Below are 22,185 nucleotides of genomic sequence, written 5' to 3' on the forward strand. Positions count from 1 at the left end.
TGGGCAGTTCTTGAACGGCTTCTGGTTGCTCTTCACTCCAAATGCGGCAATTTTGCTTATTTACGTAGCCATTCAACCAGAAATGAGCCTCATCGCTGAACAAAATTTGTCGATAAAAAAGCGGATTTTCTGCCAACTTTTCTAGGGCCCATTCACTGAAAATTCGACGTTGTGGCAGATCGTAAGTCTATTCATGATGAAATGTCAAAGCATACTGAGCATATTTCTCTTTGACACCATGTCTGAAATCCCACGTGATCTGTCAAATACTAATGCATGAAAATCCTAACCTCAAAAGAATCACCCTTTATTTGCAAATTTAGTAAAATTGTGGACTTCATTTGTAAAAAAAAAACTTTTTTTCCTTTTTAGTTCACGTCATTAAAGGATGCAAAAACTAATCAAAATAATAAGAATTAGGTGACATTTGCCAAAATTTAAGTAAAATCAAAAAATTTTCACGAACTAAAATAAAGTTATAACAAATACCCTGATTTCGACCCACGATGTAATATTAAGGTGGCATCTTTTAAAAACATCGATGTAACTAATTAACAAAAAAAAAAAAAAAATATATATATATATATATATATATATATATATATATATATATATATATATATATATATATATATATATATATATATATATATATATATATATATATATATATATATATATATATATATATATATATATATATATATATATATATATATATATATATATATATATATATATATATATATATATTTCTTTTTTTTAATTAGTTACAGCGATGTTTTTAAAAGATGCCACCTTAATATTATCGTGGGTCGAAATCAGGGTTGATCTACCCCAGAGAATAGACCACCGTTACCATCCGATGTACTAGTTTTTTTACTCGCAATTGAAAAATGGAATTTTATTATATAATAATTTATTTTTTTAAAGGAAATTTCATATTTTAAAGGAAAAAATTGGAGTTCAAAATTTTTAAAAGCGCTATATGAAGTTCAAGACAGACACAGTTTAACAAAAACTTTCACATTTGAGAAACCTATGAATTCAATTTTTTTTGGACAAGTATTATAAAGTACGCAATTAGGATATTTTAAGTGAAAATTTTAGATTTGGACAATTACATTTCACAAAAAAATTAAATAAATTTCATCCCCGCTGGAATTTGATTTTTCCCTTCCATGGAAGTTCCTTTGCGAAGGTTCTGCAAATTACGATAATTTTTAAAAATATATTTATACAAAAATATTTTATCAAATATTTTTTAGCAAAACAAAATTGCCGTTGGTGGGATTTCGTATCGCTAACATTTGAATATACATTTTGATGCATCGTGTTCAATGGCGTTTGTGGCTGTGTGTGCTAAAACGTTCTGTCACGGTGAAAGCGAAGAACTTTTTCAATTTGTAAAAATTAGGTAATAGGAAAATAAAAGTGTAAAAATACAGATACAAATAATAAGAAAAAGAGAAATTGAAGAAAAAAATTTTGTTTTGTTAGTTTTTTTTTTTTTTTTTTAATTTCTTCATCCAAATGAACTTCCAAGGCTCAACTTCTAAAGCAATGCAAAGGATCACAAAATGGAGTACTTCTGTCCTATGACAAGCCCATGTAAAATTCATGAGATATGATCCAAGTTTGCACTACTTTCGCATCACAAATTGGGCATGCAAACTATTTTTTTGGAAACTCTTTTTTTGCTGGGGAACTCTGTACATGCAAAACAAACCCCTTCCTCTCAAACAAAATTTTGACCAACAAACATAGTTTTGAATTTTCTGTACGCGGTAAAAAAATTTAGTTATATTAAAAATAATACTCTTTTTGTGCTCAAGACAACAATATCACTATTGCTGTCAACACACATGCACGTGATCCATTGTATTTATAGAGCACATTCAACCATATTCAAAAAAATGTTTGTATTCCAATATTTGTATCTTTGCGGTAAAAAACATTTTCTAAACTCACAGTCGATTTGATTTATTTCAAGTACTGCTCATTTCTGAAGAACGAATGGCTCAAAACAGATCGACGAAAATCAAAGAAAATTCTTAATGAAAAATTAACCTTTTACGGTTTAGCAAACTAAGCCAGCCACACCAGACACGTGATTGCAGAAAAATCTCTTGATGGCGTTGAAATTAAACATACAGTCGAAGCTCAGTTTAACGAACGATATATTGTCAGGCCCTTTCGTTATTTAGAAAAATTCGTTAAATCGAACGGGGATATTAAATGTTAACTTTTTTGAAAATCGTAGTTTTTTTACCAGATGAGTAAAAATTCATAATCATTTGAAAAAATTAAAGCACAGAGACATTTAAAAAATAATACTTAAAATAATCCTGATGAACTTGATATGTCTAGGTTAGGTTAGATTAAAGAGAGGATCCAAGATTCGCTGTCGTATGGGGGCCTATATACACCCATGTCATCATTTGTATACTCTAACTTCTTAGACGAATTGTCTAATTTGTTTCCAGTGCCCAGTTTCAAGAATGGCCAGGCCAGTGTTCATAATAACATCTTCCTAAAACGTCTTACATACACCACTACTCCGCTGCTCCTGTCGGCATAGATGTACTCTCAACGCTAGATTGGCGTTTCGGGCACCAAAAAAGTTTTTCAGCGGTAGTTTATCCCTCTCACTAATGATGTTGATATTCCTGTGTATTTCATAGTTTACCTTCAGCTATAAGAGGGAGGTTCCTTGTTATTGAGCTAAATATAGAATCGGGTAGCACTCATTATTAAGAGAAAAATTCACCATCTGTCCAACTAGCAATCCTACGAAATATTTTCACTAATGGACCTATTACAGGACTAGTAACAGTGCTCGAGTTTGTCGTAGTTTTTAAATGTTCATATAATTTATTGATTTCTATACTCTCTTTATTTTAAAATTTTATTTGATCTAGACATTTACCTATGGACCAACATAGTCCAAAAGTTTTTCTTTCTGATGCAATTTGGATGATCAAAATAATACCGGTACCTAAGGGTTTGTCCCAGACTGTTTCCTGAGGACCTGTCTAGTCCTACTAAGTTCTCCCAGGTCATGTAGTTTGGAATGAGTCCAATCCGTGGCCTGCAGTGTAAATTTATCCCCGTCAATGACAAACCCGTGTTGAAGTGACCGGTCCCTTCCATACGTTTCGGCCAGAACTGGGACTGGTCTATTCACACCAGGGAGAAGTCCTGTACCGGTTCTGTTGTAGATCCATTTCCCGTAGCGAAGCTGCGCCACTCTATCTAACCTAACTTTACCAGTTACCCGGCCATTGAATATGTGTTTTCAAACATATTAATGGAATCTAAATATCTTGGGAATGCCGTACTTTGTGGACATTTCCTAAGGACTTAAGCCATACTCCCAATCGTCAAATATTGCTGATTTTTTGTTGTTTATTTTCTTAAGATTAAAAGTCTTTTCGTTAAATCGAATGTAAATTTTCTTCAATTGTTCGTTATTTAGAATACTCAATGTTAAGAATTTTGACGTTCGTTAAAATGGATTTTCGCTAAATGGGATATTCGTTAAACAGAGCTTCGACTGTACTTCCATAGATCATAAACCAGCCAGGCGAATTCCCTAACACATGAATGAAACGCCAAAACATCATTGCCAGAAGCAACAGCAGCCGAAACACTGAGGTGTTGCTCTGAGATGAAATTTCCCATTGTTGTTTGTTTTATTGTGAATTACAATGCATGAAGGGGACGGACGTTTGTTCTTGCCCTCTAAAAGTCATAGTCAAGCCTTTTTGTTGTTTTTCTTTTCATTTGTGAAAATTTGAAAATGTTTTGGTTGACGGCCGTAGTTTACATTGTTGGTGGGTACTTTCCCTGATTGCCATTATCCGAGGATGTATACTCAGCATGTTGTTGTAGTTTTATGGATTTATTACATGACATTGAACTTCCTCTACAGAACCTTGAACCATGTGGAAAAAAAACGAAACACCAAAACAATAGACTCGGGGAGTTGGCGAAGGCAACTTAACACAAAGACAACAAAGAACAAAAACTCGTAATAAAACCAAAGTTTATGTTTAACGGATATTACCACCTATTCGAGAATCCCACACAAATGGTCAATGTGCTTCCAAGCCCATAATGACGAGCGAATGAGCAAAGAAGAGCAGATATTTCATTCATTGCGCATGTGTGACCCTCGTATTGGAAAATTTGAAATTGGAATTTTATACAATAAGTACGACCTTCTTGGAATTAATATTCCATGGTGACCATTCCATATTGCCTTTGAAATGCCTTGATTTCCCTATTTTTCCTATCCACTGGCAATGAGCGTTTTACATGCTATTACATTTTTTACACGCCCGCTCACAGACCATAGACCCTATGTGTGTGTGAGAGAGAGTAATAAGCCCGCTGATTAGAGGGCATACAAAAATATCCCAAAAAAAGGGGGAAAGTTTCCCAGAAATGACATTGCTGTTATATTTCTTTAAACCACAAACAGGAACGGGAAATATGCTCATTGACCCAGGTTCACTAGGAGTTGGTCTTGTAATTAATGTCTGATAATGGAAAGTCACTCATGCGCTTATCCGGCAATATTTAAACGATACAATTTTCAGCATTTAATGCGGGATGCAAGCAATATTCGTGGTCACTTGCAAGGGTGACTGACACAAAAGGGAAATGTTTTTGAAAAAAAGAGTCAATGTGGTGACTGATGTATGTGTATCCTTCAATGTAGTCAGTCAATTATTCATGCCCACTGTAATAAACGATATTATGACTCTGGGCCATAATTTACAACACCTACAAATGAATTAAGTGAAAAGTGCCCGCACATTTTTCAAAACCGTTTTTTATGTACTCCATGAATTTTTGTAATTTTGTGTAAGAGATAAATTTAATTTGAGGTAAACCCCCATTTTTAATGGGAACGCAAAGAAGTTAGCGAAAAAAATTAATTTGACCTAAATTAAAAATTGTAAAAAAATATTTTTTTTTTTGAATTTATCAATTTTTATTCTAAACTAAACATTCTACAAAAAATGTTACTAGAATCCAAAGACTTTTTTAAGGATTTGGTATTCATTAAAAAAATAAACAATTAAAGAAAACAGTACGATTTTTTAAAAAATGAGTGTTTATACTTAAAATTAAATTAGAAAAAAAGTTATTTTCCGTTTGAATAGTAGTTTTAAAATTAGTTTTTCTTCCTCCTCGCTTATATATTACCAGTTAAAATTTCAATTGCATTTTAAAAAGATTTAACCAAAAATTAAGCTGAATCAATTGTTTTTTAATTAAAACAAATTAATAAAGCATTTTATTTGCATATTGAGTGGCCTTGAAAGCCCATTCAAGAAGAGATCTAAAAATAACCAACAAAAACAACAAATAATATTTTAATTGAATCAATTAAATGTTTGCATAATTTCTTGATTGAGGATGGCAATAGTTTTTCTGTGCATATTAAAAACCAGAATATGTTTCTTTAGCAGATGGCCTCGGTTGTCAATTGTTTTCCTATTTATACCCTTCACCATATAATAAGTTTGTGCAATTGTAAGTAACGCCAAGAACGACAAGATCACATTTTTTTCCGTATACCGATCGTCTTAGAATTAAATTCAGAGTCGATTTAGCGATGTCCATCTGTCTGTCTGTCTGTTCATGTATTTTTGTGTACAAAGTACACCTCGCCGCTTACCATATCTCCACCCAGAAAAAAGTGCCTTCGAAACTAAAGGAAAAAATGTTCATCAATATAGTTTATCCATTTTATTTCCATTAAGGTAAATTTTTGTGTAAAATAATAAAATTTACTCGTTTCAGTAAAAAAATCCTAAACTGTAAGCAGTTAGGAATAGTTCATTAACTAGAATAAGGCATGGAATTTTACTCATACTATTTTCTTCGCTGGGTATAAGAATTTACTACTGAAAAAGAAAATTTTATTCGCCGATAACAAAGCATTCGTAAAAATAAACAAAAACCGAACTAAAACCAAGTTTCCTCAAAATTAGTAAAATTTCTTATAAAATGATAATTGCGACTTCCTTTATAATAGAAAGTTTTTCATACATACGAACAACACTTGGCATAGAAAAATATTTTAGTTCATTCGTACTAAGAAGTATGCAATCCTTTCAAAACTTAAGGAAACACACTTGTTAGAATATAGGAAATTTTTTCTATTGTCTACCTGTAATCGATACCTGTCATCGTAATCGATGTGTTTGCGCGTGGGTGTAATCGATATATTTGCGCGTCTGTTGTTTTTTTAGTTGGAATCGCGTTGTTTCGGAGAGATTGTTAAAAAATAATATGGTAAAATAATATAATAAATAACAAATAAAATATATAAAATATTTGTTATTTTAAATTAGTGAGAAAAATTTTCGTTTTTTTTTTAAATAAATCTATCAATGTTCGTGATAGTGTATAAAGAAAGAAAACACCAGCAGAATAACAACCCTTTCATTTGTCTTCATTTTGGAATCTTCAATTATCAGGTAATATTCAGTGACGCTAACCTTTTGCAACAAAAATGTTTTATGATTTTTTATATTTGTAGGTATTGAAATTGTAAAAGGAGGACAAAATCGTTAGGCAGCAACTTATTAAAAGTGAAAAGTACAAGAAGAAGAAAAAGTGCGTTTTACAGTTGATAATATCACACGGAAATTGGAAATAGTGGAATAATAAACTAATATTTCAAAGAGATTCGATGCTGTTGATTCTTAATAAATATATTCAATATATTAATAAAACATGTCTTTTATTGAAGATAAAATTGCTTATAGAAATAAATAAAATTGTATTTAAAAACGAAGGTAAGCAGTTCTAATTATGAAGTAAAAGTTTTACCACAAATGTGTAAGATTTGTCGAAATGAATGAAAAAATTTCAATAAAATCATTCCATATATGAATTCAAATTAGTTAAATTTTTTCATTCTGTAGTATAGTGGTATATAAATATAGGAAAATGTTAACTAATATATGGAATGCATTATTCCTAATTTCTACGAAAATCACATCGTTCAAACAAATAAAAATGTCTTTGGCGCTATACGAAGTTCAACTTTCTTCACAATGAGTTCATTTTAACTTAAAGAAGGGGTCACTTTTTTCTGGGTGTCCGATCATCCTAAAATTTGGCACATAGGCTTACTTCGATTCAGAGACGATCCCTATTGATTTTCGAAAAAAATAGTTTCTGATTTAGATATATCTGCAGATTTGGTAATAATTGACGTATTTATACCGAACTTCTTCAAATTTCGTACATCCGATTTTTTTCCGAGTCTCGTAAAACTCGCAAAATATAAGCCAAATCGGTTCAGATTTATTTGTAGCTTCTATATACATATATCTTTCGCGCAATATGCACTTATATGGGCCCGGAGACCAAAGATTCACTTTGATTTGCTTAAAATTTTGCACAAGGAGTACACATGATAGCATCGCCAAGAAATGAGTTCAGATTTAGATATAGCTCCTATATATATCTTATGCCCGATTTAGATTCATATGTTGACCGGAGGCCAAAGTTTCATTCCGATTTACTTGGAATTTTGCACTGAAAGTGGAATTAACATCTTAGTAAATTTGGTTCAAATCGATTCAGATTTAGATATAGCTCCCATATATATATTATGCCAGATTTAGGAGATACGGTTGAAAATTGTATAGTTTTTAAACGGGATGTTCTCATCAAAATCAGGCGCGGCTTCACTTTCTCAACCATCTCATTGGGAAATTTTAGGCATTCACGGGCATATTTCGAATTAGTTGAACAGTTTTTAATTTGTTTGTAATGTTTTCAATTTTTATAACGATTGAACAATTCCTTATTTTAGCTTAATCTTTTCATGTAATTTAAAACATTGATCTCCGGTGGCACGTTCAGATTTTTTAGCGATTATTTAAAATAAACCTGATTAATAGATTGTTGTGAAGTTCCAGTCAGGAACGTTTTACGAATTTTAATTAGAATAGAGACCCCATTCGACGATGTTTAATCCTAGGCCCCAACACACATTTACGTTACAATTTAATCACGATACACAATCAATTGGCGTTAAAATTGTCTCCATCCGCTATCACACTCTAGTCGAAGGCTTGACGCCAGTAATCAAAAGAAAATCAGAAGATTTCTGGATGATTCAATTCAAACCGACAACATATAAAGAAGCTCACGTATTCTGGTATTTATGATGTTTACCAGGATCAGATAAACAATGAAATAAAAATTAAACATTGCCTGGGCTGCTTGAAATACCCTCTAACAGGCAGGCAGGCAGGCAGGGGCGTTAAACATTCGGTAAAGCTGAGTAATTGATCCCTATCGAAGCATTGATCAATCGAAAGGTAACTCTAGGATTTGTGTATTTAATCTGAGAGTTTCCACTTTGAAAAAAATGCTTGAAATGCAGGACATACATCTACGCATGCGCGTAGTTCATGTATTTTCTTGTTGTCAATGGTTTTTGCCTGGCGTTTCCCATATTGTTTTTGGTGCTATTGTCATTTTCTGGAATAACGATTGTTCCCACTGATAAACTAACCATCAATGTTGTTGTTGCTGCTAATGGTGGCGGTGGTGGTGGTGGCGTTGATGTTATTTTTAGGATTTTGGTGGCAAAGTAATTGCTTGTTTGTCAACTATGCTGACGATAGTTGAGGAAAATAAATTCTTACTGACCTGCGGCAAACCAATTTCCGCCTCTACCACTCTTGGGTATATGTGGAAATGGGAAAGTAACAAGGAAATATTGTTTTCGTATTTACTCATGCATGCCATGCCACGTCAATGTAGTATATCAGATAATTTGTTTGTTTAGGTTCAAAACAAAAGAACCCAGGCTACTCGTGATCGTATCAATCGATGTTTGTGTCAATTCGAGTTTGCTTAGAACACCAAAATGAGCCTCAAGCCTTAAGAGCAAACACAATCGAAATGCCCCCGAATACAGATCTTTTCCTAGGAAATTTCATTTTCCAAATGTGAATGTTTGGGCACACTTCTATTATTTATTGCAAATCAAATAGTCTAGAGTTTAAATTGCAAGTCATGATTTTTAAATTGGATTTGCAGGACTAGAATCACAAATGTATTTAGGGTAGATTCAATGAATAACAGGATCAAAAATACAAATGATATTGTCTATGACATTATGGGTTATTTAAGGTAATGGAATTTCAAATATCCCAAAATTTAAATTTTTCATTTAAATTTATTTTGCGAAAAACATTTTTTAACTTACACGCACTAAAACATATTTTCTCTGAAGCTATATTTTGAACCCTCAAAGCACAGTCGCTCCCAATTGATTTTTTGAAGAAAAAAAATTATTCTATTATTTTTTATTATATGATGGTCACCTCCTAGAGCAAAATGTTATTTTCGAACGGTGAACATGTAGCATATTCGTCGCAACCATGTTATTTTATCGGACTTATGTATCTGTTTTCGCCAACCATTTCATATTTGGCGAGAAAACAGCATTTTTGCGCAAAAATTTTGTTCTCTCCCCATCTAAATTTAACATTTTCTCAAGGAGGTGATCATATTCCCTCCCTGCGTGTACTCATTAATGGATAAAAATATCAATTCATTTTTTTCTTTTGTGTAAGCTGACAAATGCTTTCTATAAGCTAGCAAGTTTCTGTTTGCCTACTATGTCCCTGGATACTAGGGCGTTGAAAATAGGTCTCCTCATTCTGTCTTGATCGATGGATAGAACTTATAAAGATATGGATCCTTATTTACTTTTGTAAAGGTCTATATATGGGTATACGTTTCTGTTTGCCTACTTTGTCCCTGGATACTAGGGCGTTGAAAATAGGTCTCCTCATCATGTCCTGATCGATGGATTGAACTTATAAAGATATGGATCCTTATTTATTTTTTGTAATGGTCTACATATGTAGACCGTTTTATTAGGACTTTTCTCTTTTGCTGTGATAAAAAACGAAACATTTGACGATGGGAACCGAAATTGATTTCGTCCTTTGCAGCAAAGAATCAAGTTCTTTATCACCATTTGGAAATTTTACAATACTAACTTTTTTATCTGAAAAATTGTCAATTTTGTGAGTGAATTATAAAATTCTTGACGAAAATAGACGACAAATTCAAGAGAAAAAATGGACGAAAGAATCATTTTCGAAAATAGTTCAAAATTTGGTCTGTTTTTGAGATTACTAGCCCAATTCTCAATAACAACTCCCTGGGAATTTTTTCCCTATTCCCTGTTCCCCTATTCTAAACAAAATCTCCCTGGGGAATTTTTCTTTATTCCCTTTTCCCTTATTTTAAACCAACTTCGAAAATGGGAAATTTTTCCCTTGGGGAAAAATTGGTATTACAACTGACAATAAAAAGGCAAAAACGATGATATTTTTTGGGAATAATTCCCCCAAAAAAAATCAAGGGTGTTGTAACCGATTTCCGGTCAAAACCCTTAAATTAAAATTGATTATGGGATGCATTCAACTACCGAATGCTCATCTCATGGTCACAGATCTGTACATATTTTAAAAATTCTTTTATATAGAAAAAAAGGTTTTACATTTAAACTAGGTTATAGTATCCCTTCCTGTTTTAATGTATGTGCTTGTTTCTTAAAGGAGCAATAATGCGAACATGTGTCCCGCGTGGCGTAAAAAGCTGAAGAAATTTACTAGTTTTCTTCTTCCGTTTTGATGAAATATATCCAATTCGGGCATAGGTGTTCTTTAAATATATTTATGACTTCTTTATGAACTTTGTTCAGGCTACTCTGGGCCACAGATATGTCTCGATCTTTCCTACGCCCTTTTTGGTAGCCACCTTCGACAAAGAAGCGTAGCACCTAATCTTACTAGTGGAGATAATGCAAAAGATTTGCGTTGAGGTGGAATGTGGGCTGCTAATACATCCAACAGGTATTTGAAGGCTGGATTATTTACCCTATAATATTGTATCACAATGGACTGAATGGTCTAAGTGAGTCCGAATCAAATCGGGCTGCCACTTTAACCCTATAAATCCCATGAACTAAGTAACAACCTCTTCATGTATAAGTATGTAGTTACAACGTTTCAGGCAACTCAAGTGGGTTAATGGCATCGCGTAGCTTTCTCCTTTCTATCCTTTAGACCTTGTTACGTAGATACGCCTCTCCTCAGCTACTACCATAAACACGGCACTAAACATTTTTGACGTTTTTCGCGTTTAATTCAACTTTTACATCAATTTAGTACAATTTCAATTCAAAATTTTAATATTAAAAATTTATTAAAATAAAACAGTTGAAGTAAAACAGCTGTCTTCGAATACATTGAATTATTTCTCCCATGTTATTCCCTTCCCCTACTGTTTAGAATAGGAGGATTTTATTCCCAGGGAAAATGAACATTTTGAAAATTTTGATAATTTCTACCAGATATCAAGATAACGCGAAATTTTACACTATCAACGCCCATAGAACATCCCATCCACCAGGAAACCTCAAACTTATGCGTGAACACTCCATCTTTCACACATAAACCTTATTTACATATTTATCCATTGAAAAGTTGCAGAATTGATAAAAAAGCGTTTTTGAACAACTGTGCGAAATTTCGAGGCAACATCAATAGAAGGTCTGGTATAGCTGCACAAATAGAAGTTCCTTATTACCCTCGTTATAATTTTCATAGTTTTGTCACAAAGACGTTTATAGACCGATCGAGCAGTTTTAGTTTTGGTGGATCAGCAATTTTGCTGAGGGTATGATATGCATATCCATAAAAAGAAACACTGAAGAAAACATTTGGTTTACTACAATCATTTCAAGTTTTGTAAGTAAGAGAACTTCTAATTCAATCCACAAGCAAATAGAAACAAAATAAACATTCCATAAAAATAAATGATTTGTTTAGCCAGTTAGTGAAAAATGGCATCAATTGAAATGGGTCTGCTTCTTAATTTGGTTCCCGCTAATGTGACCACAACAACTTTATACACCATCTATATTATGCTACCAGAAAACAAACACCATCAGTTGTTTTCCATTTTTCTTGGTGGTGAAGAATGTATGTCAAAGTCCGTATTGAATCTTGAGCTTGCCTTGCCAATGATAGTAGCAGTTGTCGTCTTCTCCATATCTCGGCAACTTGTATGCAACTCTTGTGGTCATTTGAAAAATGTGTCCAAACCAAAATTGGTAATTTTCGTTCATTGTCTTGTCGGCCTCAGCCGTTGCACTACTTAACCATGTTGGCCCCCTAACAACCACACGCACAGAACACAAACAAGATGCCAATGGACATCTTGAATGGGTCAATCAATCGCTTTATGGCTTTATACCACAATTTGTTCTTGGCCAAGTTGTAATGCACTAGACTTCTTCATACTAATTAGTGGCCTCACTGGACATTTCCAACATGTATGAGATGGCCGGAGGTATGGATCACTTTAGCTTTCCCGAGTTCTGGTTCTCCCAAATGAAGCCAATACGATGCCTGGTGTCAGTTTGTCTGGTGGCCTGTGATATCTTGCCACGATCTTTAGGTCCTTTTAAGGTAAGTATGACCCAATATTTGCGCGATTTGGTTTGTTCGCATTGACAAAATTGCAAACTTGAATCGATGGCCTGTTCTCCACTTTTGGCATTATTATCTGAAGTATTGAGTCAAGTGGCTAAAAGTGGATGATTTCCAAAGTATTTGTGGAAGAGTAGAAACACATGTTTAACTTGCACTGCTTGTCAATGGTTTGACAAATTGTTAAGCAAATACATAAATTTCACAAAGCGCTGACAAATCAAAGGGATAAGTATATTTCCATTATACTTCCGGTAAAGAGAGTTCAATAACACACGGGCTTTCAAGAAGGTATTCGAAAGTATATTAGAAACAAGAAAAATCAACTATTAAATCTTGTTGTCATTCCATGGCGGCTTTCTAGATCATCCACTTAGCCATTCGGGTTTTTTTAAATAAATTTATTTGTATTTTCGTAACTTTAGCTAGGTAATCTTTTGCTATGCCAGCTATTCTTGTATTGTATATCTTCCGTTCCCCTTTACCATCTCATTCTAGAGTCTACATCAAGTGTGAGTGTTATTCTTTGCTTATTTAGAACTTTTTTTACCATTCTGAGTAATTTTGAATTTATTCCCAATTTTTCCCTTGAATTTCTGGTCAAAGAAGCGAGCTATAGACAAGAACAATGTAAATATTTTAGCAGACCATTAAAAGCTATTTGGGACACACAAACATAATAATACACTGTAAGTTACAGATTTCGAACATACTACATGGTACGGTATATTCTGGTGTGTGGTGTGTGTGTGTGTGCGTATGTTTATTCATATGGCCAATATTTAAATATATTAGGGGGCCTTTCAACAACTCAAATGTTAAAATTACATCAACTCCCAATTAACATTGCATTTAGCACCACGTAATGATCAAAATCCAGTAAGAGAATTGGCGGGTAAGAAATATAAGGCAGATTTTGTAGAATCTTAAATCCTTTTCCGAATATTGCATTTTTACGAAGAGATTTAAAATTTCCTAATCGTGTTTCTACGAATAAAATAGTAAAACAATCCCGAGATTGGCAATTTCATGTAATATTTTGGAAAAAAATGTGCTCATTTTTATTCTCCGGTTGAGAGTAATGATAGAGAACAGTTAGACCAATATCGATTAGGATGTTGATTCTGATTTGATCAGTTTTTTCGTCTACAACTACTAATTTAATAGACAAATTTTTAATTGTAGTCTAGGGTATCAAAATGAAATGAAATAATATAACAAGCAAAAGTGAACAAATATTATGGTGTTGTTGCATTCCTCAGAAATGCTGGCGAAATTTATCAGAACAATTTTTCAATAAGTTACTTCCACAGGCTTGTAGTAAGATTATGTGGAAATCAAAGTTAAAAGTGCCAAATAAGAATAAAGTAAGGTTTTTCTTTCTTTCTAAGTTAGCATATTCATGTTGCATACAACGCATCATGAATTAAATCCAAATTCTGGCCGAATATCAAAACCTCTTTCCTGGGTGATTATCCGAGTGTTTTTTCACAACGTCACAGTAATGCTGAACGTTCGTTCGGACTCGAAGGTTGCTTGCCATTGAGCTAAACATAGAATAGGGCAGCCCTCATTGATAAGAGTGAAGTTCAGTAGGTTGTCACACCTAATCTATCCTAACCAGAGAATGAAGCCGCCGAGTCGCGCCGCCGATTTTAGCCGCCGCCGACCAGTTTCTTCCAGCCGAAGCCGCCGCCGAATATATCGACTCATCTCGACTCATAATTAGCCGCCAAGTAATCAAAAATATTGATTTAAATCAGAAAAATGTATTAATAATTGTTGTATTTTTTGTTAAAATGTTTAACTTTCAACCCAAAATCCATCAGTATCATGTTTCTATAATAGCTTTGCAACCATTTAGCTCAGAAAATGTAAATGAAATGAAAATTTGATTGTAAGTTTGGTTGTACAACTAATCTCATTACCATTCGGATTACCTCAAATCGATTTTATAATGGATAATTGTCCGCCGCCGAATAGACGAATTTATATCGGCTTAGCCATCAAGCCGCCGCCGCCGGAGGCAAAAAATTAGTGTCAGCCGCCGCCGGCAAAAATGGGTCGGCTTCATTCTCTGATCCTAACATAACATCGAGGGAATAGACCAATGACTCAATTCAAAAAGTTTTATTTTCTTAAAATAATACAGTATTCATGGCCATATATGATTTTTCCTGTAAAACCCCAATTTAGTAGCACTTAAATTATTAAATATACCTTGAAGTGCTGAGGCCACCTAATGTACAAAACACCTTTCATGTGTGCGCTAGGTTTTATGCAGATAAATATACCCATACATGTATAGGTAATTGTAATTACATATATAGGTATGTACACATGAATTCATTTTAAAAATAAACAAACAAATAAATTTCTTAACTTTTTAAGGTAATAAAAAGAAATCCCAAAAATTTCGACACTAGTGGAAGTTTATCCAAAACTTGAAAGCAATCGCCTTCGTTGTGCGAGTATGCCCTGGGACAGACGCAAATTCAACTCAGCCCCTTTAATGTTTAAAAATATATTTTTTAAAAGCTTTACCATACATACTATGTGTATATGTGGTGTTACTTTGCAAATAGGTTTGCCATAAAAATCTGAATAGTCGACTTTTGACATTAACTGTTAATCCGTCCAAAGGAAGAAAATCTGATGCCCAGGCCAAAAAAAACATTGATTAATGTAAAGTCTATGATGGTGATTCAAACAGTTGCGGCGCTTTCACAAGCACTCTGATCTGTGTATATTTATAGGAGAAAAAGTGCTATTCAAGAGAGAAGATCAAAAGGCTATCAGAGTAAACAAATCATAAGCAATAGAGTACTGACAGTTTCTAAAACACTAACCTAGAGAGTGGGAGAGTGAAGGAGCATAATGCACATCCATCTATCCATACAACCTCTTATAGATCTGTCGGTATATGTGTTCATATTTCATTCTTTTGGTGGGTGCATTTTCATAAGGTACATATGTACATACATACAATACACTGGCATATTACCGTGAAATCTTTAAGGCTATCTTAGAAGTTATACTCATCCAGTATTGTATACAAATATGAAATATTTCAGAGAACATATTTGGATTTTAAATCCCCGCGACCATTTAAATCATTGCTCCTATTTTGAAATGCATGGCTGATTGCTAAGGAATTTTCCCATAAACATCAGCCATAATAACCACACGCATACACTCCCCTAAATACATCAAATTTAAATGGAAATAAAAATAAGTATGGTTTATTCTTTTCAATCTTGCCCTGATAATACCACACTCCTAAATTCTTTTCATTATTTCCATAAAATATTTCCCCAAATATTTTTCTTTAATCATTTATCAACTTTACTTAGATGAAAAGAGACCTTTGAAATTAGAGAAGAGATTTAAGTCACTGTTATTTTGAAATATTATTAATGTTAGTTTGATGAGAGTATTCTCACACTAATATGAAGTACACCTTAAATTACTTCTACTCCCCTCTCTATGTTGTTTATGTGTAGGTTATCGGTGACTTATTTTATTTGCTTACAGCATCCAAGAAAATTCATAGTAATTCGTTTGCTATCTGTAAAGAATGTATGAGAGGTCGCGCGTATGGGAGTATTTCCTTGTTTATCTTTTATTTCTTCCTAACCAGTCAAGCCACCTACCTTCCTTATCTTTGCTAGCTATTGTAGGTGAGCCTAAGTTCAATGTATGGGTGAAGTATTGCGGTGCTTGTTGATTTGTATCTAACAAGTAAATCTGTGTATTTTATTGCTATTGTTGTTATTGTCATTTGACTATTTAAGCACAATTATTTGTCAGATTACACACGAGCATCATGTAGGTAATATCCACCACTATCACATCACCACTGTGATACGGATAAAATACCGCATTTATCAATACGGGGAATTCTTGAATACATCTCGTTAAAAATAATATTTTCTATTTTGGTTAATTCCTTAGATAAAAATAAATATGTAACCACCAACAGTTGAGTAGGCCATGATAAATATGTCATAAAATGATGTGGAATATATATGTACATCAAAAAAAATTGTCTAGACTGTACACCCAGAGAACGAATATGATCACCTCAAACATGTTTTAAGAGCAAAATGTTATTTTTGTGTGGTGACCATGTAACATAGTTTTCGCAACCATGTTATTTTCTCGGAAATCATGTATCTGATTTCGGCAAGCAGGTTATATTTGAAGAGAAAATAACATTTTAGTGACAAACATGTTACATGGTCACCATACAAAAATAACATTTTGCTCTTGAAACATGTTTGAGGTGATCATATTCCTTCTCTGCGTGTAGATAAAGGGTGATTCTTTTGAGGTTAGGATTTTCATGCATTAGTATTTGACAGATCACGTGGGATTTCAGACATGGTGTCAAAGAGAAAGATGCTCAGTATGCTTTGACATTTCATCATGAATAGCCGAACGATCTGCCACAACGTCGAATTTTCAGTGAATGGGCCCTAGAAAAGTTGGCAGAAAATCCGCTTTTTTATCGACAAATTTTGTTCAGCGATGAGGCTCATTTCTGGTTGAATGGCTACGTAAATAAGCAAAATTGCCGCATTTGGAGTGAAGAGCAACCAGAAGCCGTTCAAGAACTGCCCATGCATCCCGAAAAATGCACTGTTTGGTGTGGTTTGTACGCTGGTGGAATCATTGGACCGTATTTTTTCAAAGATGCTGTTGGACGCAACGTTACGGTGAATGGCGATCGCTATCGTTCGATGCTAACAAACTTTTTGTTGCCAAAAATGGAAGAACTGAACTTGGTTGACATGTGGTTTCAACAAGATGGCGCTACATGCCACACAGCTCGCGATTCTATGGCCATTTTGAGGGAAAACTTCGGAGAACAATTCATCTCAAGAAATGGACCGGTAAGTTGGCCACCAAGATCATGCGATTTGACGCCTTTAGACTATTTTTTGTGGGGCTACGTCAAGTCTAAAGTCTACAGAAATAAGCCAGCAACTATTCCAGCTTTGGAAGACAACATTTCCGAAGAAATTCGGGCTATTCCGGCCGAAATGCTCGAAAAAGTTGCCCAAAATTGGACTTTCCGAATGGACCACCTAAGACGCAGCCGCGGTCAACATTTAAATGAAATTATCTTCAAAAAGTAAATGTCATGGACCAATCTAACGTTTCAAATAAAGAACCGATGAGATTTTGCAAATTTTATGCGTTTTTTTTTTAAAAAAAGTTATCAAGCTCTTAACAAATCACCCTTTACAACAATTATTATGCATAAATTGCAGCCCACACTGAAAGGAAAACGTACGTCATGAGAACGAATTGTTTCGTCCCGGTGACGAATTTTTCGTCAAAAATGAGCTAACGTAACAGTTCATCCCGGTGATGACTTTTTCCTCATGACGATGAATTGTAATTGATCGCTGTGACGAACATATTGACTTCCCATTGCACGCCCAGGTGATGAAAGTATTTCATCTATGCGATTATGTTTTTCGTATCTGCGATTATTCTCTTTCATCCATGCGATGATGAAATTCTTCAAAAGTGCGATTCTCCTTCGTCGTCACTACAAACGTGATCGTCACAGCGTTGCCAGAATTGTTTCGCCAAAAACCGCTAGATTTGCCCAAAAACTAGCTGAAAAAACTAAAAATAGCTAGAAAAAAGCTAATTTTTTTGGTATCAAAAGTCACATTTTTCATTGAAATTTATTTCACTTAAAATGCATATTAATTTAATTGTATTCATTTTAATTCTACTTCTGTGAGACTGCAGCAATATCTACGTCATATCGTTAGAATATATCAATATGTTTCGATTCTAAATTTCCAAATTCAGACTGACTTGAATAATATTTTCTATTTTGGTCCTTAGATAAAAATAAATATGTAACCACCAACAGTTGAGTAGGCCATGATAAATATGTCATAAAATGATTGTGGAATATATACATCGAAAAAAAAAATTGTCTAGACTGTAGATACAACAATTATTATGTATAAATTGCAGCCCACACAGAAAAAAATTTCCGTAGTTAAACTAACGCAAAATTTAACTTATTTTTATTGGAAAAAATGTATTTGCTTGTGGTAAATGTTTTTATTATTTTTATCGAAATTTTCCACAGCTTAATGAAATCTTGCTTTTTTTAAGTATGTCTCAAAAATTTTATGAATTAAACGTGAGTATAAAGTTCAATGACCGTACACATAAGTTCAGTATGAACTAAAACAACTGAAATTTTTCGTACGATTCCCAAAAATAGTAAGAATGAACTTCTGTATGGTTAAAATGGTCATGATTTGTGCGCCAATGATTTTCTTCTTTACTTATAGTTCATTTTTTATTCTATGAGATGATGTAATTTCGTGAACTGCAGTTAAAAAGTACAACAGGGCATTAAAATTTCCTGGTTTTAACAACGCTTTGTGGAAATCTCAAAATGTGGAGTAAAATTTAGTTCAATTTTCGTGCGAGGTAGTTCATTTTTCCTATAAAACAGTTCACTTTTTTTTCGGTGCAGGGTCCCATTTTTTCTGATAGACATATGTCAACAAACCTAATAGCAAAATGGAACATGGTTGGTATAATTCCCCAACATTGTTTTATATACTGGATCTATTTCTTATACAGGACAGACTGGAGGCGCAGTATGTAACATATTTGTTGACAATTTTTTTTAATGTTGGCCAAAAGCAACAGGTATATCTAATTTAATCAAATTCTAAATTTTAATTTTTATAGTCCCTCCAACAATGCAACATCCAAAATGCATATTATGTAGTTATTTTTTTTTTATTAAAAATTAAGAGCGCATTTGAAAATTAAACCGTTTTCTTTGTTTAATGAATGTATTGTTTTATTACAAGTTGAAGATCAAGGCTTTTGCATAATTAGTTTCGTTGGCAATCAGCTAATAACTGACAATTGTTTGTTAATTGCCTTTTAGAGTCTAAATGTGCACACAGATGTTTATATCTTACAAACTAAAACAGAGGAAATACTTACGAATTTTGGTATGAACCTTTGTGCAGGGCAATACTAAAGCCAAACATGGTACTATGTTCTGGCCGCTGGTGGATGACATACGTGGGTATATCAACATTGTAGGCCGTGGCCAAAGGCCACACTAACATCGAACAGCAGATGGCCAATAAGATCATCCATCCCGAGGTAGTTTTGGTGATGTAATAGTTATTGCTATGGCGTGCCGCCGGTAACGACCGCTGTCGTGTGGTCGCTTGGAATAGTCTTTTCATGGTGACTTCTGTGTTGTATTATCTCTCAGCTTCGATTATAATGCGTGTTGGAGATGCGCTATAGCGTGTTGATGGTGTCTTTTGTTATTATTTTATTTTTGTTGTTTTTTTTTTTTTAATTGTGTATCGATCAATAACTGGGTACGCACAATTTTTTTGTTTCCGATTTTGTGGAAGGGATTTATTTTTTTATGAATGAACGAACAACTTAATTAGAATTCATCATTATTTGGCGCGAGAGTAGTGTTTGTCGTTTTGGGGGTTCGTTAACGATTTTTTTATAGTCGAGATGATGGTGATGATTGTTGTTGTTGTTGTTGCTGTTATAAGGTAATCTGCCTAAAATGTCAAAATTGAAAATACACAGTAATAAGATGAATTTCGTGGTTCCTATTATTGTTGTTGTTGTTATTTCACTGCTGTTGTGAATGACAATATACGAGATTTATATTCCATTCAATTTTCTTTAAAATCTTGCCCAAGGTCTTTTGTCAGTTTCAGAGGAGGAGAAAACTCACGCAATATTCATTCACATCTTGTTCTGATTTGGATGATGAGACACATAACATCTTGACAACCTTATCTCATTGGGTGAGTGTAAATGTGCCAAGATAGTTTTTTTTCCTACCAAACAATTGAAAACTATCATATTACCTAACTATCATTACAACGCCACATTGCCGCAGATTGATGATGACATTCACATGAACAAACCTTTTTGAGATGGTAAAACAAAAAGAATTTTTACAGTGGCTCACATAAATTGAATATTTCAAAAATCTTTATATATTGAGAAATTCTATTTGATTGTTAACCACATCACTGTTCAAAGAGAAAATAATTTTTCAGTTGTTTATGCCATTGTCTTTGAGGATGAAGCAACATTTGCATTACGGAATTTTAATAATATTAATTATACTCTATATTAACCACGCTTTCAACCACGAACACAATCCAGTGAAAACCAAAACAATCCGTGCCTGCGGTATTCTAATTAGTTATACAAAAATAGATTTTTATGACGAGTTTTAAGGAATTGATTGTGCACAATTTCATCTTTTAAAATTAAATGATTCACAAAAATAAGAATGGCTGGAAAATGCTGCTTTTCAGCTCTATGTGTATGCAGTTAAAAAGCATCATTTCGCATTTTTCAAGCATGTTACTTTGTCACGGAAAACATGGAACATTTTTGTGGGGGATTTTTGGGGAATGGAGGCCATGAGTTTCGAGTGTGCAATAATTTCCAAATTGGAGTTATACTTTCTGAGATTTTGGAGCAGGTAAAATTTCAATTTTTCAAAAATTTGTTAAAAGGTAAAAAATGTGTTTTTAATTATGATTTCAATGCCCATTCTTCTTCTCACTCATTGGTAGAACAAAAGTCTGTATGGAAATATCAAAGTGACAGGGGCTATATTGTCGGCAAAACTCTAACCTCTGGTTTGATTCAAACAAATCGATGATAACTGTCGCATTCTATTGCTGTAAAATGTGCGACACCAATTTGAGAAGTTGTTAATTACAGTAGGTAATGGAAAGAAAATTTTATCGAAGCACCATCACTTTTTTGTGTTCTTTAGTACGAAAAAGGTTTCATATCAAACGTTTATAAGAAAAATCTGATAAAAGAACAATTGAAAATATAAGTCCTATAAGAAAACCTAATATAACAGGTTGGCTGATAAGTCCCCGGTCTGACACATAGATGGTGTCGCCAGTATTAAATGCATATTATTTTTATATAGTACCAATCTTCAAATGATTCGTGTCAAAATTTGATGTCTGTAAGTTAATTAGTTTTGTTATTGTGAAAAAAAATGGGCCAAAAAAGGAATTTCGTGTTTTGATAAAATACTGTTTTCTGAAGGGAAAAAATACGGTGCAAGCAAAAACTTGGCTTGGTAACGAGTTTCCGGACTCTGCTCCAGGGAAATCAACAATAATTGATTGGTATGCAAAATTCAAGCGTGGTGAAATGAGCACGGAGGACGGTGAACGCCCCCAGCGACTTTTTCTTGTTCTCAGACCTCAAAAGGATGCTCGCAGGGAAAAAAATTGGCTGCAATAAAGAGGTGACCGCCGAAACTGAGGCCTATTTTGAGGCAAAACCGAAGGAGTACTACCAAAATGGTATCAAAAAATTGGAAGGTCGTTATAATCGTTGTATCGCTCTTGAAGGGAACTATGTTGAATAATAAAAATGAATTTTGACAAAAAAATTTGCTTTTCTTTGTTAGACCGGGGACTTATCAGCCAACCTGTTAATATAATAAATATCAGGTCCCTTGTCATTGAGCTTAACATAGAATCGGGCAGCACTCAGTGATAAGAGAGAAGTTCACCACTGTGGTATCACAATGGACTGAATAGTC

The 22,185-nt window shown here is 33.6% G+C and overlaps 1 protein-coding gene across 8 annotated transcripts in view; it reads right to left on the reverse strand.

The window, feature by feature from the left end:
- The window catches only part of if (integrin subunit alpha inflated), a 104,954-nt gene that overhangs the window by 72,301 nt on the left and 10,468 nt on the right, over positions 1-22,185 (reverse strand). For all 8 annotated transcript variants that reach the window (XM_075298329.1, XM_075298325.1, XM_075298331.1 and 5 more), the window contains exon 2: positions 19,560-20,149. In XM_075298329.1, the coding sequence (XP_075154444.1) occupies positions 19,560-19,810 (251 nt within the window). In that variant the 5' untranslated portion in view covers positions 19,811-20,149. The remainder of the gene's footprint in view (positions 1-19,559; positions 20,150-22,185) is intronic.

The sequence above is a fragment of the Haematobia irritans genome, chromosome 3 (assembly GCF_050003625.1).
Source record: "Haematobia irritans isolate KBUSLIRL chromosome 3, ASM5000362v1, whole genome shotgun sequence".
NCBI lineage: Eukaryota > Metazoa > Arthropoda > Insecta > Diptera > Muscidae > Haematobia > Haematobia irritans.